The 14,524-nt window shown below is 33.8% G+C and overlaps 1 protein-coding gene across 3 annotated transcripts; it reads left to right on the top strand.

Moving 5' to 3' along the window:
* LOC127710668 (uncharacterized) lies at positions 1-11,189 on the top strand. 3 transcript variants are annotated; one of them, XM_052216618.1, is made up of 2 exons: positions 1-243; positions 9,532-11,189. In XM_052216618.1, the coding sequence occupies exon 2, from the start codon at positions 9,656-9,658 to the stop codon at positions 11,081-11,083; it is 1,428 nt and encodes a 475-aa protein (XP_052072578.1). In that variant the 5' UTR covers positions 1-243; positions 9,532-9,655; the 3' UTR covers positions 11,084-11,189. The 3 variants fall into 3 exon arrangements, with proteins under 3 accessions (XP_052072578.1, XP_052072580.1, XP_052072581.1); XM_052216620.1 differs by lacking the exon at positions 1-243 and adding an exon at positions 5,733-5,896; XM_052216621.1 differs by lacking the exon at positions 1-243 and adding an exon at positions 5,949-6,220.
* Positions 11,190-14,524: the final 3,335 nt, after the last annotated feature.

The following is a 14,524-nucleotide window of genomic DNA, read 5'->3' as shown; positions in this document are numbered from 1 at the left end:
TTTAAATCGAAGGGTGATTCAAAGCGTAAAAGCTTCACAATATTCTGCCCTGAATTATTCATCAAATCTTCACAGAATCACAACACGAGACATTTGAATCCAATCTGATAATCAATGTTATTTGCTTTAATTTGGAGTTTAGAATTTTTATTTGTGGAAAAAATCTAGCTTAAAAGAATGAACGTTTACAAGCTATGATTGTAGATTCTTAAACACGACTTTGGAACTACATAAAATAAAAAGGTATGTGGTATTAATGGGGAAATATTATGGAGGGACAATTTCGGATTTAAGCTGAGATGGCCTTTCGGACGAAGAGGGAAACAAATTTCATATATAGTGTGCACAGCAATGTAAACTAGGTTAAAATTGTTTGCATGTCTTTTGTTGGGGTGTTGCTGCTTTAATGGCTTGCATCTCTTTTAATTGTTAGGTTAGTTTCATTGGTGAATACCCTATTTTCTGGTTGAGTTGTTGTCAAATTAACATGCTGTCTTGATGGTCTTGTGCTGGTTTACACATCTTGAGTGAGTTGGGTTGTTGGTTTGATTCACGACTCGATAAAACTAAAGACTTTTGTATTTACTACTTCTACGCCAATTAAGCATGTAGCATTTAGGAGTATGAGTAAAGACTGGTCGGCTCGGAATTAAATAATGGGATGAGTAGGGTTACATTTCTTCCTGCAAAATGTTACATTGTGAACTATTACGTTAAAAATCAGACAGCGTGTCTGTTTAGTACATATCTCATTTACATGTTATCATCCTGAACATCCATGTAATATTTGCCACTGGACACTAAGTAACTATCAATCAGTCCTCAATCTTAATGGCATTCATAATATTAACTGTTGAAATACTTCCCCATTTTAACACATCGCATGTGATTGTTGGATTTTATTTTATCCCACTGACGTGTATACTGTCTTTATTGTTGGGTTGCTATCTCATTGACACGTTTCCTACATTTTATTGTTGTGTTGCCATCTTAATGACATATAACATGTTTTGGCAGTTTGATTGATGTTTACACTATATATAATTTCCATAAAAACGATTGTAATTATTCACTCTTCGTTTCGCCCAATTTTCTGTATAAATGAAATTATTTGCTTGAGTATGCAATAATCAATCAGGCAATAGTTCTTGCTCTTTTGTGACATTAAGAAGTATCTGAAACATATGAACCCTTTTCCTTACACTCTATTACGAAGGTATATTGTGGACATTTGATGTGTTGCATTGTCGTCTGCCTGTACCCCAAGGGTGACTGCGGAATAGAAATATGGTCACTTGGGTCTTCTTCCTACCGACAGTAACACACTTGTCAATGTGGGGCGTCCGTTAGGCTATGCGGGATTTACAAGTACGAACTCACGTCTGGTCAGAATGGGGATGTTAAATCCGATGCCTCGTGTACCGAGAGAGTGCCACGCTCTTTGCACTTTAAGAATCCTTGCAATAACTCTTTGAATGGTCCGTAGGTGGCCTGTTGCAAGGCTAAATTTCTGTCCCATCCAATATACCCTTATTTAATAGTGGCAGTCCATACTTCCCCGACCATCATCCCGGACGGGCTCTATTACAGGACCTACCTAATGTATTTCTTGTTAAATTGTTCTTGTCCTGAAATATTTGCCACTGAACTTTAAGCAACCAACAATCAATCAAACAATCGTCTGCCTGTAGATATAATAATGGTTAATGGGAGATCTCTTTGTTATCGATGATCAGTCTTCCTGATATTTTAGCACTGGTTAATGCCACTGAAGACGGGATGGTTTCGCATATAAAATTTTTGTGCCTATCAATTTCAAACAATATCCAAATTTATTAGTATGAACTTTTTCTTTTATTTTCATATCTATCTAAAGGTTTATCGTTCAATTGGTTTTAGGAGCCTCGGTGGCCGAGTGGTCTGAGTAGTTCTCTAGTCTATTATTTCACTAGCCTGTCAACATCGAGGTTGTGATTTCGAATCCAGCACGTGGCATGTGCGTTCTACTCCAATCTTAATGCCAATGTTCCTGACGAAGGTCGATGGTTCTCTCCGGCTTCATCCACCAATAAAACTGGTAAAAAGTAAACAAATCCTTGATATCTTTTCCATTATATTCATTTATAGACATATCATGCCTGTAGTTTTTTCAACAATTCACTGATGTTTTTACTGAGAAATGAAAGCGCTAAGTCATTACATTGACATTTTTTATTAATTTTCCACAGGATCCATTGCATGTGAATTTTGTTTGTGAGATTTGACTTAGCCATTATGGATTCCAAGATAAGATGGATTAGATTGACTAGTAAACGTATACGTATAAAAGATTCATAGTGTGGCCATTTTGTACTGTCCATGTATTTTGTTTAATATATTTACAGTATATGTTACCGTTACTATATACGAGGGTCTGGATAAGCGTCCATCAATTCTGTATTCCTAAATATTTGAAGCCATTTCTCTATTCTTTATAAATTTTGCCCATTACTTTATTCTCTCCCCACCCCCACTATTTTTCACTATTCTTTATTTTTGAGCCCATTTTTTTTTTGTCTTATTATTCTCTATTCTGTAAACCCTATCAAGACCTTTATACATCGTCATTAAGATATACTTATAAAGGATTTAAAAAAATATATGAATTTGAAGTTCTTTGAACTTTTCTCGTATATCATCCAAACACCCCTCTTTTCGGTATATAACATGCTCGTCATGGTTTTCAATCAGATTTGACCCCGTTCTTGTCGTTTTTGAATGAAGGGAAATGTTTGTAGCATAATACTGTACCCGTCCCGTTATATCATGTGTATCCGCATATTCCTTTATAAACTTGTTGTATTATCCCTTGTCGTTCTTCTGCATTGGTGATTAGATGAAAATAACTTTTCGATTCGTCCATTTTTTGCAGTGTCTCTCATCAATGTTGTATTGGGACCAAGATGCAACATTTCGTCACTTCCCCATTTTCTTATTTTCTGTTAAAGCGCATCTATATCTTATCATCTTGTATGTATAAAGTAAATACAGTAAATGTTTAACCGTCAAAAAACGATGATACACCGCTATAAGGCCTAAAAAAATGTATTGTAGATACATTTTCCTATCGCTGGCCATTGGTATATCACGAGTTCACAGTCTTCCATGTTTTTTGTTTTTTTGTTTGACATAATATGTATTTAGATGTATTTATATATTTGTGCTAATCTGTCAGTTAAATCACAAAGGCTACAGTTTACATTATTCAAAATTATTCAGATTTGGCCCCCAGTCGAGGTTTCTGTACTTTTAAATAAACCAGGTACAGAGTATGATGTGAATCCCCCATTATGTATGCAGTTGAGTATTACAGATTGTATAAGTATGAATAAAGAATATATTAAGTGAACACATGCTTGACACATTTCAATTATAATTTGAAACATGATCATTTAAATAAAATTACAAATAAATGTAAAGATATCTAAAGACCGAAACAACTTTTATGTAAATTCAAAAGATAGGCAATTCAATTGTCGGAACTAGATATATATCATTATTGTTAAACGCATAATACCACACTGCCTTAACAATTAAGGCCAATAAAAAATTTTTTAACGTCCAACCATTTCACCTCTTAAACTAATAAGGGAAAACAAAGGTCTTCCGCATGTATATCATTAAACTGTTTGAGTTTTCACCATTTGCCATTGGCGAAAAAATCAAGTGCATAGATGAGTGATATGTGATATGTATGAGAAAAAAATGTCCACATTTATAAATGTATATATATTTTCTCAATTTTTTTTTTTTTTTATGTCATTTGAATATAGCATTGGGAAAATATTTTATGTAACAAAGATTTTTTTAACATTTTCTAATCTGTATATTTAAACCAATCGAGTAAACCTTACCTTGATTTATTTCATGACAATTCTACTAATTTTTGGATTGCCACTGAAAAAGAGGAACGAAAGATAGCAGAGGGACAATCAAACTCATAGATCGAAAACAAACTGACAACGCCATGGCCAAAAATAAAAAGACAAACAGACAAATAATAGTACAGATGACACAACATAGAAAACTAAAGACTAAGCAACACGAACCCCGCCAAAAACTGGGGGTGATCTCAGGTGCTCCGGAAAGTTATACAATTATCTTAAATATCTAAACTCTACCCGTTATAACTCGTGTTTCGTCAGAGATCTTATGATGGGTCACAAATTTGATCCACTAAGATGTCTCATGGGATAAATCTTATGATGGGTCACACATTCGATCCACTAAGATGTCTCATGGGATAAATCTTATGATGGGTCACAAATTCGATCCACTAAGATGTCTCATGGGATAAATCTTATGATGGGTCACACATTCGATCCACTAAGATGTCTCATGGGATAAATCTTATGATGGGTCACACATTCGATCCACTAAGATGTCTCATGGGATAAATCTTATGATGGGTCACAAATTCGATCCACTAAGATGTCTCATGGGATAAATCTTATGATGGGTCACACATTCGATCCACTAAGATGTCTCATGGGATAAATCTTATGATGGGTCACACATTCGATCCACTAAGATGTCTCATGGGATAAATCTTATGATGGGTCACAAATTCGATCCACTAAGATGTCTCATGGGATAAATCTTATGATGGGTCACACATTCGATCCACTAAGATGTCTCATGGGATAAATCTTATGATGGGTCACACATTCGATCCACTAAGATGTCTCATGGGATAAATCTTATGATGGGTCACACATTCGATCCACTAAGATGTCTCATGGGATAAATCTTATGATGGGTCACAAATTCGATCCACTAAGATGTCTCATGGGATAAATCTTATGATGGGTCACAAATTCGATCCACTAAGATGTCTCATGGGATAAATCTTATGATGGGTCACACATTCGATCCACTAAGATGTCTCATGGGATAAAGTTTGATATAAAAACGAAGTGAAATAACAATGACAAAGACGAGACAAATTCGTTAATTCAACATAGTACTATAAAGGGATCAGATTATACCATGACCGAAAATCCAGACCATTTTATTGAGGTTGTTCTATTTGTACCTGTACTTTTTTTCGCCAAACAAATCCCGCTGGAACATATGTTTGTCATAAGACAGGAAGCCTTTTGTACATCTTAATATCTTGTCCTTAAGAATTTGAAGATCATTCACATTGTACATTTGATGCAGAATTGTCGTTTCAATAACAATCGACCCTAATCTCCTTCTATTTGATTCCAATTGCCTTTGGTCATGAGATGGACCTTGGACTAAAATGAAAGGAGGGGGAGGAGAGGGAGGAATATAATGGGAACATTTGTATAAAATTAATTTATTCCTAAATGTCATGAAACTAAGGGGACCAACATTTGTTGTTGGGTTGTTTTTTTTTGGGGAGGGGGGGGGAAGGATTTGATCTTTTCGAGCTCATATTTATTTTCATATCTGTTGCTACTCATGCTTATTTATTTTCACTTTCGTACACATTTGTTTCCTTCATTTTGTGTTGCAGAATATTCATTTGCATCCTGTCTTTCGCAAAGTTATTTAGTTTCAGTTGTTACCAGACCAAGTTATTCATTTATAAAAATCCTCCTATCTTTCCTGGTTGTACATGATTTAAAACAGAACCACAGAAAAAGAAACCCTTAGCCTTGGGGTCAGAGGTGACTTGTCAGTGCATGATTGATTTGCAATCAATCAGATATTGTTACTGAACGAGGACTTCGAAAATAAGACTGTCCCTTTAAATTCTCATATGGTTAAAGTTAATTTAAATTTTCATATGGTTTTAAACATACACAAATGCTTGAGGATTACTGCAATTTGTCATACGTATACAAAGTTATATCATTATTCGGGAATAAATATAGTCAATTTAATGGTAAGCTTGTGTTTTGTAATCACTTTTCTTTAATAATTTTTTAATCTTACGAACAACATGGCTTCAGTGTAGTCTAACTATTTTCTCAAAGCTCAACATATAAGGTTAGTTGAATACATTTGAAGTATTGGGTTTCCGCTAGGAACGAGACCACGGTTTTAGCTTAAGAGATAATTATCAGATAGCTTCAGTTCTAAAACTGTAATTTAATATCATTTCAAACTGCATAGGAACGACAAGTTTACCTCACTCCGTACCGATTGGATAGCTTACAAGGCAAATCTTATCCAAATTTGGAAAACAAATTAAGTGCAATATAAGAGGGTATGTATTCTTTAAATTTTTAGGGCATTTTTCTTTATCTTTAAAAATAACATTTATTCTGTAAATTTTCATGAAAACGATTTTACTGTTAATTTTTTTTTGTAATATGATGATCTCTTTATTAATTACATCATTCATTTTTGTAATCAGTATTTATATTGTATTACCTAATTCTTTTATTTTCCATAGCTATGCTTTATACTCTTTCTTTATTATTTTATTCACTCATTTTTTTTTCTCTATTCATTATTTTTGTGGGATTATTATTCTCTGTTCTGTAAACTACACCAAAACTCTCATATAAAACCGTTCTCGAATAAAGAAAAACGTAACTATCTAAAAGCAGATTCTACAATTTAAAAAACTCGATGTCTATTAATGTGATGGCCGGTTACAAATTAGCCATATTCAATACTGTCTTTATTTATAAAGATTATTATCCTTTGACAATATTCAAACTTTTGTTTTGTCATAGTTATAGATATATAGGTTATTTTTATTTTATTATCATTTTTGTGTAAATACTGGTAATACAAAAAATTGAGGTGCGTCGGATAGAAATCGACCTTATGCAAGTGCACGTTTTCATGTACATGTGTAAGACTGTACTTGATTTTCAAACATTCAAATATGAAATAAGAGATGAATGTTGGTCTGTTTTGTAGGGTTCTTATATTAACTCAATTTTCAAGCAGTTGTAGACTTTGCATTGAGGTTTTTTTAACCCGAAATAGGTTAACAGATGTATTGATATTTATTTGCATAAGGTCGATTTCTATCCGACGCAGCTCAGTCATAGAACATACGCTCTTTGATTTTCTATTGTTTTTAAACAAGAGCCAAACAAACTTGTCATTTGAAATGTATGGAAATGTCCATCGTGGAAATTCCTAGTTTATGGTTTGAAAATAAATAAATGGGGAGAAACTACAATTAATTCAGTAAAAGAAAACATTTGTCGAAGAACGATAGATGAGGGTCTGGATGGAGGTCTTTCATTTCTTTATGCTTTAATTTTTATACCATTTTTCTCTATTCTTTAGTTATTTTCCCCATTATTTTCTTTCCGTATACTAGTGATTTAACATCCCAGTATTCTCTGTTCTTTTTTGTTTATTCTTTATTATTTTAACCCATTATTCTGTAGATTTTGCACACTATTCTCTATTCTATAAACCCACACTCGTAGACAATATCAAGAAATAAAAGAAAAAAAGACGATCAGACAAACAAACATCAGTCCACGAAACGTTACGTGGGAAAGTAAACATTGACCAGCAGGAACCCAACTAATCAAAAACCGGGGGTGAACCCAGGTGCTCCGTATGGGTCGACAGTTACTGCTCCACTAACTCCCAAGTGTCCCCTCTCCTTGAGATCTACACACGGTTGTAGGGCAAGGGCTTGTAATTTACAGTTCAGTAGAATATATTGAAGACTAACCGTATTAAGAGACAGTTGTGATTTATTTTTGTATAGCAGTTGTCGAATAAAGATATCGATATTAAAATGTTTTAATCAAACACATATAATATATTATTTCAAAGGATTTAATTTAGTTTTCTATTTATTTTCAAAACATTTATAAATGTAGTGAGTAAGTAAGTATATATGTACTAAGTGAAAAATAATTACAATCTATGATTTCCAGCTGCTTATTATATTTGTATAGTATTTGTTTAACAAATGGAGCTAGGGTTCAAATGCATATTAAATTCAAGTATCGTCAAAATATGACAATGACCAAGAGTAGTGTTTGTTTTGTCATTTACTTATAATCAGTTAATCATATATTTTATTTAAGACTGAAGGACGGCGTGTAACAGCTTTAATATCAATGTTACAGATTCTTATAACATGTGCTCTCAACATATACAAAGAGAATATACCATCATGATGACTTAATGTCTTTTCTTGACACATGATTTCACTCTTCAATATCTTTCCGATTTGAAAAATATTGTTTTTAAAGAAAGGACATATTTTCATGCGGTTTGTTGTTGTACATTGTTCCATGATTCATGGACTTTTAGGTTAGGTACTGAATTGAAGGTTAAATGTCAGAAAACTATCGTGGAGTTACTCAATCATTGGTGCACTTAGCTGTAGCTGCAACTACAATACTAAAAATGCACAAACGAATGTTTTTTTCTCTCTTGCAATTTGGACATAACATCTAATAATTCAATATAATCGATTGTATCTATATAAGGTATCCATATACACGATTCTTGTTGTCATTTGTCTTTTTGCTAGTTGCCTTTCTGCTCAGCACCGACCTGATTAGTCCCTTCCAACTAATTTGTACAGCTCTTAAAACGTTGTGCCGTTGCGCCACTGTTCCAGCTTACAAACATGCTTAACCGCGCAATATTCTTTATATTCAATTTTTTTATCATTGACGGATTAAATAATATCTCCATCGATGATGTATCATTCACGATTCATTCTTTTGCTGGTTAATTTAAGTGTAGATTCTGGTCATTTGTTGTTCTTTATGTGAGCAAACAGTTCTGTTTATTTTTTGACATACTTCAGAAAAAACAACAACGAAAACAACACCACAAAAAAATACTTAGTGTCTCCATTCGCATTTCGTTTCCTAATAACAAAATGTGATTCAAACTATCAGTTATATACACTTATTTGCAAAGCATTTCGATTTTGCTTGATGAAGTGATTTTCAGAGTTGGAAAACACTAAATTACCAATTAGAAAAAAAATATTTGCTGGCCTTCAACATATTCTACAATAGAAACACTTAAAGGTCCTTACCGACTAGACTAACTAACAAATAGATAACAAAAGACGAACCAGAAACTCAATTCTTAAGATAGAAAAAGAGAAAAGTAGATAGATGAGGTATATGAAAATAAGATGCTGTGGTTGATTTTCAGTGAGACAACTCTCCACAATGACCAAAATGACGTAGAATTTAACAACTATATAGATCAATATACGGCCTCCAACAATGAGCAAAACATATACCGCATACTTAACTTTAAAAAATCCCGAAATGACAAATGTAAAACATTTCAATCGAAAATGGATTGCAGATATAACAATATAATATAATAGTTATTAAATCAAATCAAATCAAATCAAATATTTTATTATAGTCTCACCTCTCTTCATGTACAATACAAACATGAATACAATATCTATAGCATGTTTTAATTAAAAGTACAAAACAATCTTAAAAACATTCGAGAGCCACTCTCAAAAGAGTTATGAGAGACTTTTACATAAAAATGGACAAATCGATATTATAGCTTTAAAAACAAAACTTTCACCATTTCTTTTTTTTTCAGTCAGTTGGTATACCTGAGGCATGATTTCATCGACACATCTGATTAGCAGATTATGTAAATAAGCTGTTTACCTGAGGAGTGATTTCATTAACACATCTGATTAGCAGATAATGTAAATGAGCTTATGGAATCTGTGAAAACACCACACATTCTTCCAAATATTAACAGAGAAGATTTCACTAGGTCTCACACGCAGGTATTCAAGCAGACGATTGACAATCCACGTGATCATGACCTCAAACGAAGACAAACTTTGTGGTCGTTTCAAAATAGGAATCGCGGTGTTCAAAGAAATTTAAAAGGACAAGATATTAATGAATCTTTAAGTGATGCCGATTTAGATGAAACTAATACTACCGAAGACGAAAACAAGGGAAAATCTCAAAAACGAATAAACTTTCCAAGACTCAAACAGAGAGTAAAAGAGGCTTTCGCGTCGCCCGTTTCAGATGAAACAAGCAATGTAAAAAGGGAGTATTCTTCCGCATTACGAATAGGCACCAATTTGTATGAACAGCTGAGGATAAAACAAAAGTTAGATAAAAGAAACAGTTTTCCAAAAGATAGGCCTTTATTAAAATCCGTCGATAAATTTCCAGAAGTGACTTCATCTCTAACAAAATTAAGCTACCTAAAGGCAGCAAAAAATGTAGTTCACTATGGCGGAGGATTCTTTGGACGGAGCAGTTATGCAGACAGGAGATACATGGACTTCCGTCGTTCACAGACAATGCTTAGTCCATCAGAGTCAAAAACAGGGAACAGCGAACCTCATTTGGTTAAGAAACCTATTTATGGATCCTTAAAACAATTAAATTTGGATGATAAAAAGAGGTTTAAGTGCAAGACAGACATTGAATCATGTGAGGTACTGAAAGTTAGTTCACATGAAATTAGCGAAAGAGGCTTGGAAGAACATCGGACGTGTCATCATTCGACACAAAAAAGAAAGTTTGAGAAGGAAAATGAAAATAAGTCCAAAAAATCAAAAGAAGATATCATAGAAATTGAACTTTTGTCAGAAAAATATTCGATAGATTTTAGTAAGACTTACTTAGAAGATCTTCAACAAAAACCTGTAGATGTAAGTATGGAAGAGGACGTCATTCGGAACGAAGCATGGCAAAAAGATATTGATTTGATCGTTGCCAGACACGATGTAGAAACGCTAAACGGACGAAAGACTACGAAAGGAAATATAATGCTTACCAAAGCATCTCAAACAGGAAAATCGGATACATCCGACGGACGGCCCGAATCGAACGTCAGTTTAGATATGCCCGAAGACCAGTTTGGTCCGTCTTCATATAAGCCTGATGAAGGCACACATAGGCTGTTAAATGCGGCGTATTGTATAAATCCATACAAATGGACATCGAGGTCATCTCTTACTGCGGGTGATAGGACATGGGTTGAAAAAGCCATGGAAAGAACGGACATAATTGACACGACCATTTATGACGGCTTTGCGCGTAAGAAGTCCAAATCCATGATAAAAAATAGTGACCATTTAGGAAAAGAAAAATCCACAGTTTCTTCGAAACCACCTTAACAATTTTGTGTGGATGTTTTTCTTGTGCAATGTATTAACATTTTGTTACATATTGGATAATATATTTATTGTGATATGTTGTAACTATATATAATTTTAAAAATAATAGCTGAGTTGTGTCACCCACGTCGAAAGCATTGGAAAAGTCGATAGGAGGTCGCTAAAGGTCAACGCTTAGATTCGACTACTCTCAATTTCATACCCCATTGTTTAATGATGTGAGACAGTGTAATTAGGAGTTTTGCTCAGTTCTAGTTATTTCGGACACACCGTATGGGAGCGACACCGGATATCGGTGGTAGCGGAGAGAGGTTGCAAAATGGAAGCTGCCGTACATATCAGTACATAAGTTACCGTACACTTTCGAAACTTTGTCTTCGTGATTTTACATAACGTTTAAAGACAAGTTATGAAAATTATGGTCTAGTGTATTTAAAGAGGGTCATAATTGAATAATAGGAAGAAATATCCAACCTGTAGAACATTAGACCGTCTATTTTACCTGATCTGAAGTAATCGATGCCTCGTTTTTCCGGTACTAGATGGTAGTTTTTTGTTATCTCCAAATTTAATTTACGCTGATGTCTGACATTCCTACATGATTTGGTGAACAGATCAATTCACCACATGTAATTATACAAATCTTTAGACACGTGCAATATAATTACAAATGCATAAAAAATTGGAATTCTTACACAATTTTACAAATTCTCTACGCTTTAGCTAGTACCAATATCCGGTGTCGCTCCCATACGATGTGACAGTAACTCTTTAACAACTGACAAACAATGAAAACTTCAGAGAATCTTAAGTATCTATTTAATGACATGATGTACCTCTTATTTAACTTTTTTATCCAAACAGAAGAGCAAGGAGTTTGCCAAATCTCCAAACATATACATTTTGTATATGTGACTTCTCCGAAACAACAGACTAGAATTATCTGACATTTTATAGAAAAATTTACGTACAGGTAACCTAGCTAGCATTAACTTTTTAAAATCTGAATTATTCCTCATGGGTTTCAAATGGCAAAACATGGAATTCATCAGTTATCACCAAAAGGGAATAGGCATTTTTATTCTCTCTTATCTTGCACTAAACATGACGTCAAAGGAAATTTCTCAGAATCTATCCTATATTATGACATTTTTAAACCCGTCGAAGACAGGCCGTATTATGGTATACCGTAGTGCGTCCGTCCGTCCATTCGTTCATTCGTCCGTCAACACTTCATACGATAATTCAAATTTGCTTTAACCAATTATTCTGTAATTTTAACACAACATTAAGATTGACGGTAGGAAGCTCCAAATCGATTAAAGAATCGCCTATGTTGTTCCAGAGTAACGGAACTTTTAACTATTAGATTTAAGGCAACTTTTCACATATCATGCACTCCATAATGATTATGCATTTATTGATTACTTACATTATTGTTTGGACTGATACAAGCTTTCTGTATTTGAAATTGCCTGGTTTGTCGTTCCAGAGTAACGGGACTTTAGTTGTCAGATTAAACACACGTTGTACCATAACTTGAGATTGCTTGGATTGTTTTACATAATTGTTGGAATTAGTGAACATAAGATACCGTTTGATTTAAAAAAAAAATCCAATATGTCATGCCAGAGTTACGGGGCTTAGACCGTTAGAAAGATAAGCGGTATTGCACTAGCGATCAAATTACTACAAACTGGGAGTGGTAAACGAAGAATAGCTATTGATTTTGAAAATTTTCTGGTTTGTCTTTCCAGAGTAACCTGACTTTTAACAGTCATATTTGACGCAATATTTATACGTCCAAGGGTATCCTCATGCATGTTTTTTTTTTTACTACAGAGCCATTTTATTTGCTTCTGATTAAATGCCTTCTAAATATCTCATTTTCTTCTTGCAACAATTTCAACATGCACAATAAGGGCATATCATGCGCCCTTGGTGCAGCTGCTTATTTTATTGGCAATCATTCGTTAGGTAACCCATATCAATACATTACCTCTACCATGCCTGCAAACACCAACCCCTAAACCGCCGAATGAAGTTTTTTCTATAAATCTCATTGAAGTTAAGGAGTAAAAAAAAATTGCAGACAAAAAGTACGGACGAACAAACGAAAATGGCCACAATGATTGCAATACATGATTCCGTTAACCAAAAAAGTTAAAAATATCCGAGTCAAATTTTTTGGGATTAAAACGGTAAGAATCAAAAGTTTAGCGCTCCAAAATCCAAAATGAATAAATGTTTTCAAAATTTTGCCAGGGAGGCAGACATTTATAAGCACTTAAACACATAGCTGTTATCAATAAATAAATATATATATATATACCACCGAAAGCTATACTTTTATAATGGTTCTTCTTTCAGCGGGATTCGAACCATTGCTTCTGTGACATCGTGGCAACACCGCCTGCACCGTGTCCAGCGCCCTAAACCACTCGAACACCTAGGCCGACCATGCAAGACCCTCATGGGTAGTCAAGGTCGTTAAAAACCACCCTCATCACCAATTTCATAGTAATAATGCATACAAAAAGGACATGACAAAGTATAAAAGAACATCTTAAAAATATTTATTTTGATATTCTTGACTTTACGACTGAAACAAAGTATATTTGTATTAAGCTTATAAAATATAACTATGGCTTTTTTAAACGTGGTGTGTTTAAAGCTGAAGATTCAGCAATGCAAGAATATTTTGCAAAGGCTACAACGATTCTTGTGAAATTGCTTAAAAGTGTTTCACCCTTTGATCTTTATAAAAATAAGAGATGTGTTATGATTGCCAATGAGACAACTATTCATAAGAGACCTAAACACTATAGGTCACTGTACAGCTTTTACCAATTAGCCAAACAAATACCGTATAGATAACAATGAAAGGCACCGACTATTTTATATTCATTTTTTCTCGGATTGAAAATGTGATTCAATGTTTATGTATGTATGCCAGGGCTGATATGCATAACACCACTTAAGTTAAGATATCCAATCGTAGTACTAATTTATCGTAGGACATGTAGAAAATTCCGTCCGTTCGGAACAATTCTTAACTTAAGTAGTTTTATGCATATCAGCCCAGGTTTTCATATACCAATCCTATTTCTACCCAGATTTTCCTCTTTTACATATTTTTAAAAAGTATCAAATATTGAGGAAGTAAGGAGAAGAATCTAAATTAAGAATTAATGTTATGTGTTCTTACACCACGTGTGTGTGCGTTGATTGATTGATTAATTGACTGATTGACTGACTAAATTGATTGATTGGCTATTAACGATTCAAATGTGCTAAGTCAAGAGATAAATGTGTAATATTATAGTTAATTCCATTTTCTATCAAAAACTGAAAAACGGTTTCGCTCGGTGTAGTAAATATAGTTGATATAAACATGATCAAACATATGTGTACGAGTGTATACAAAATCTTTACATTCTT

Source organism: Mytilus californianus, unplaced genomic scaffold, assembly GCF_021869535.1.
Source record: "Mytilus californianus isolate M0D057914Y unplaced genomic scaffold, xbMytCali1.0.p SCAF_8, whole genome shotgun sequence".
Lineage (NCBI taxonomy): Eukaryota > Metazoa > Mollusca > Bivalvia > Mytilida > Mytilidae > Mytilus > Mytilus californianus.
The sequence above is the reverse complement of the archived record's forward strand: the minus strand, read 5'-3'. Positions and strand labels throughout refer to the sequence as shown.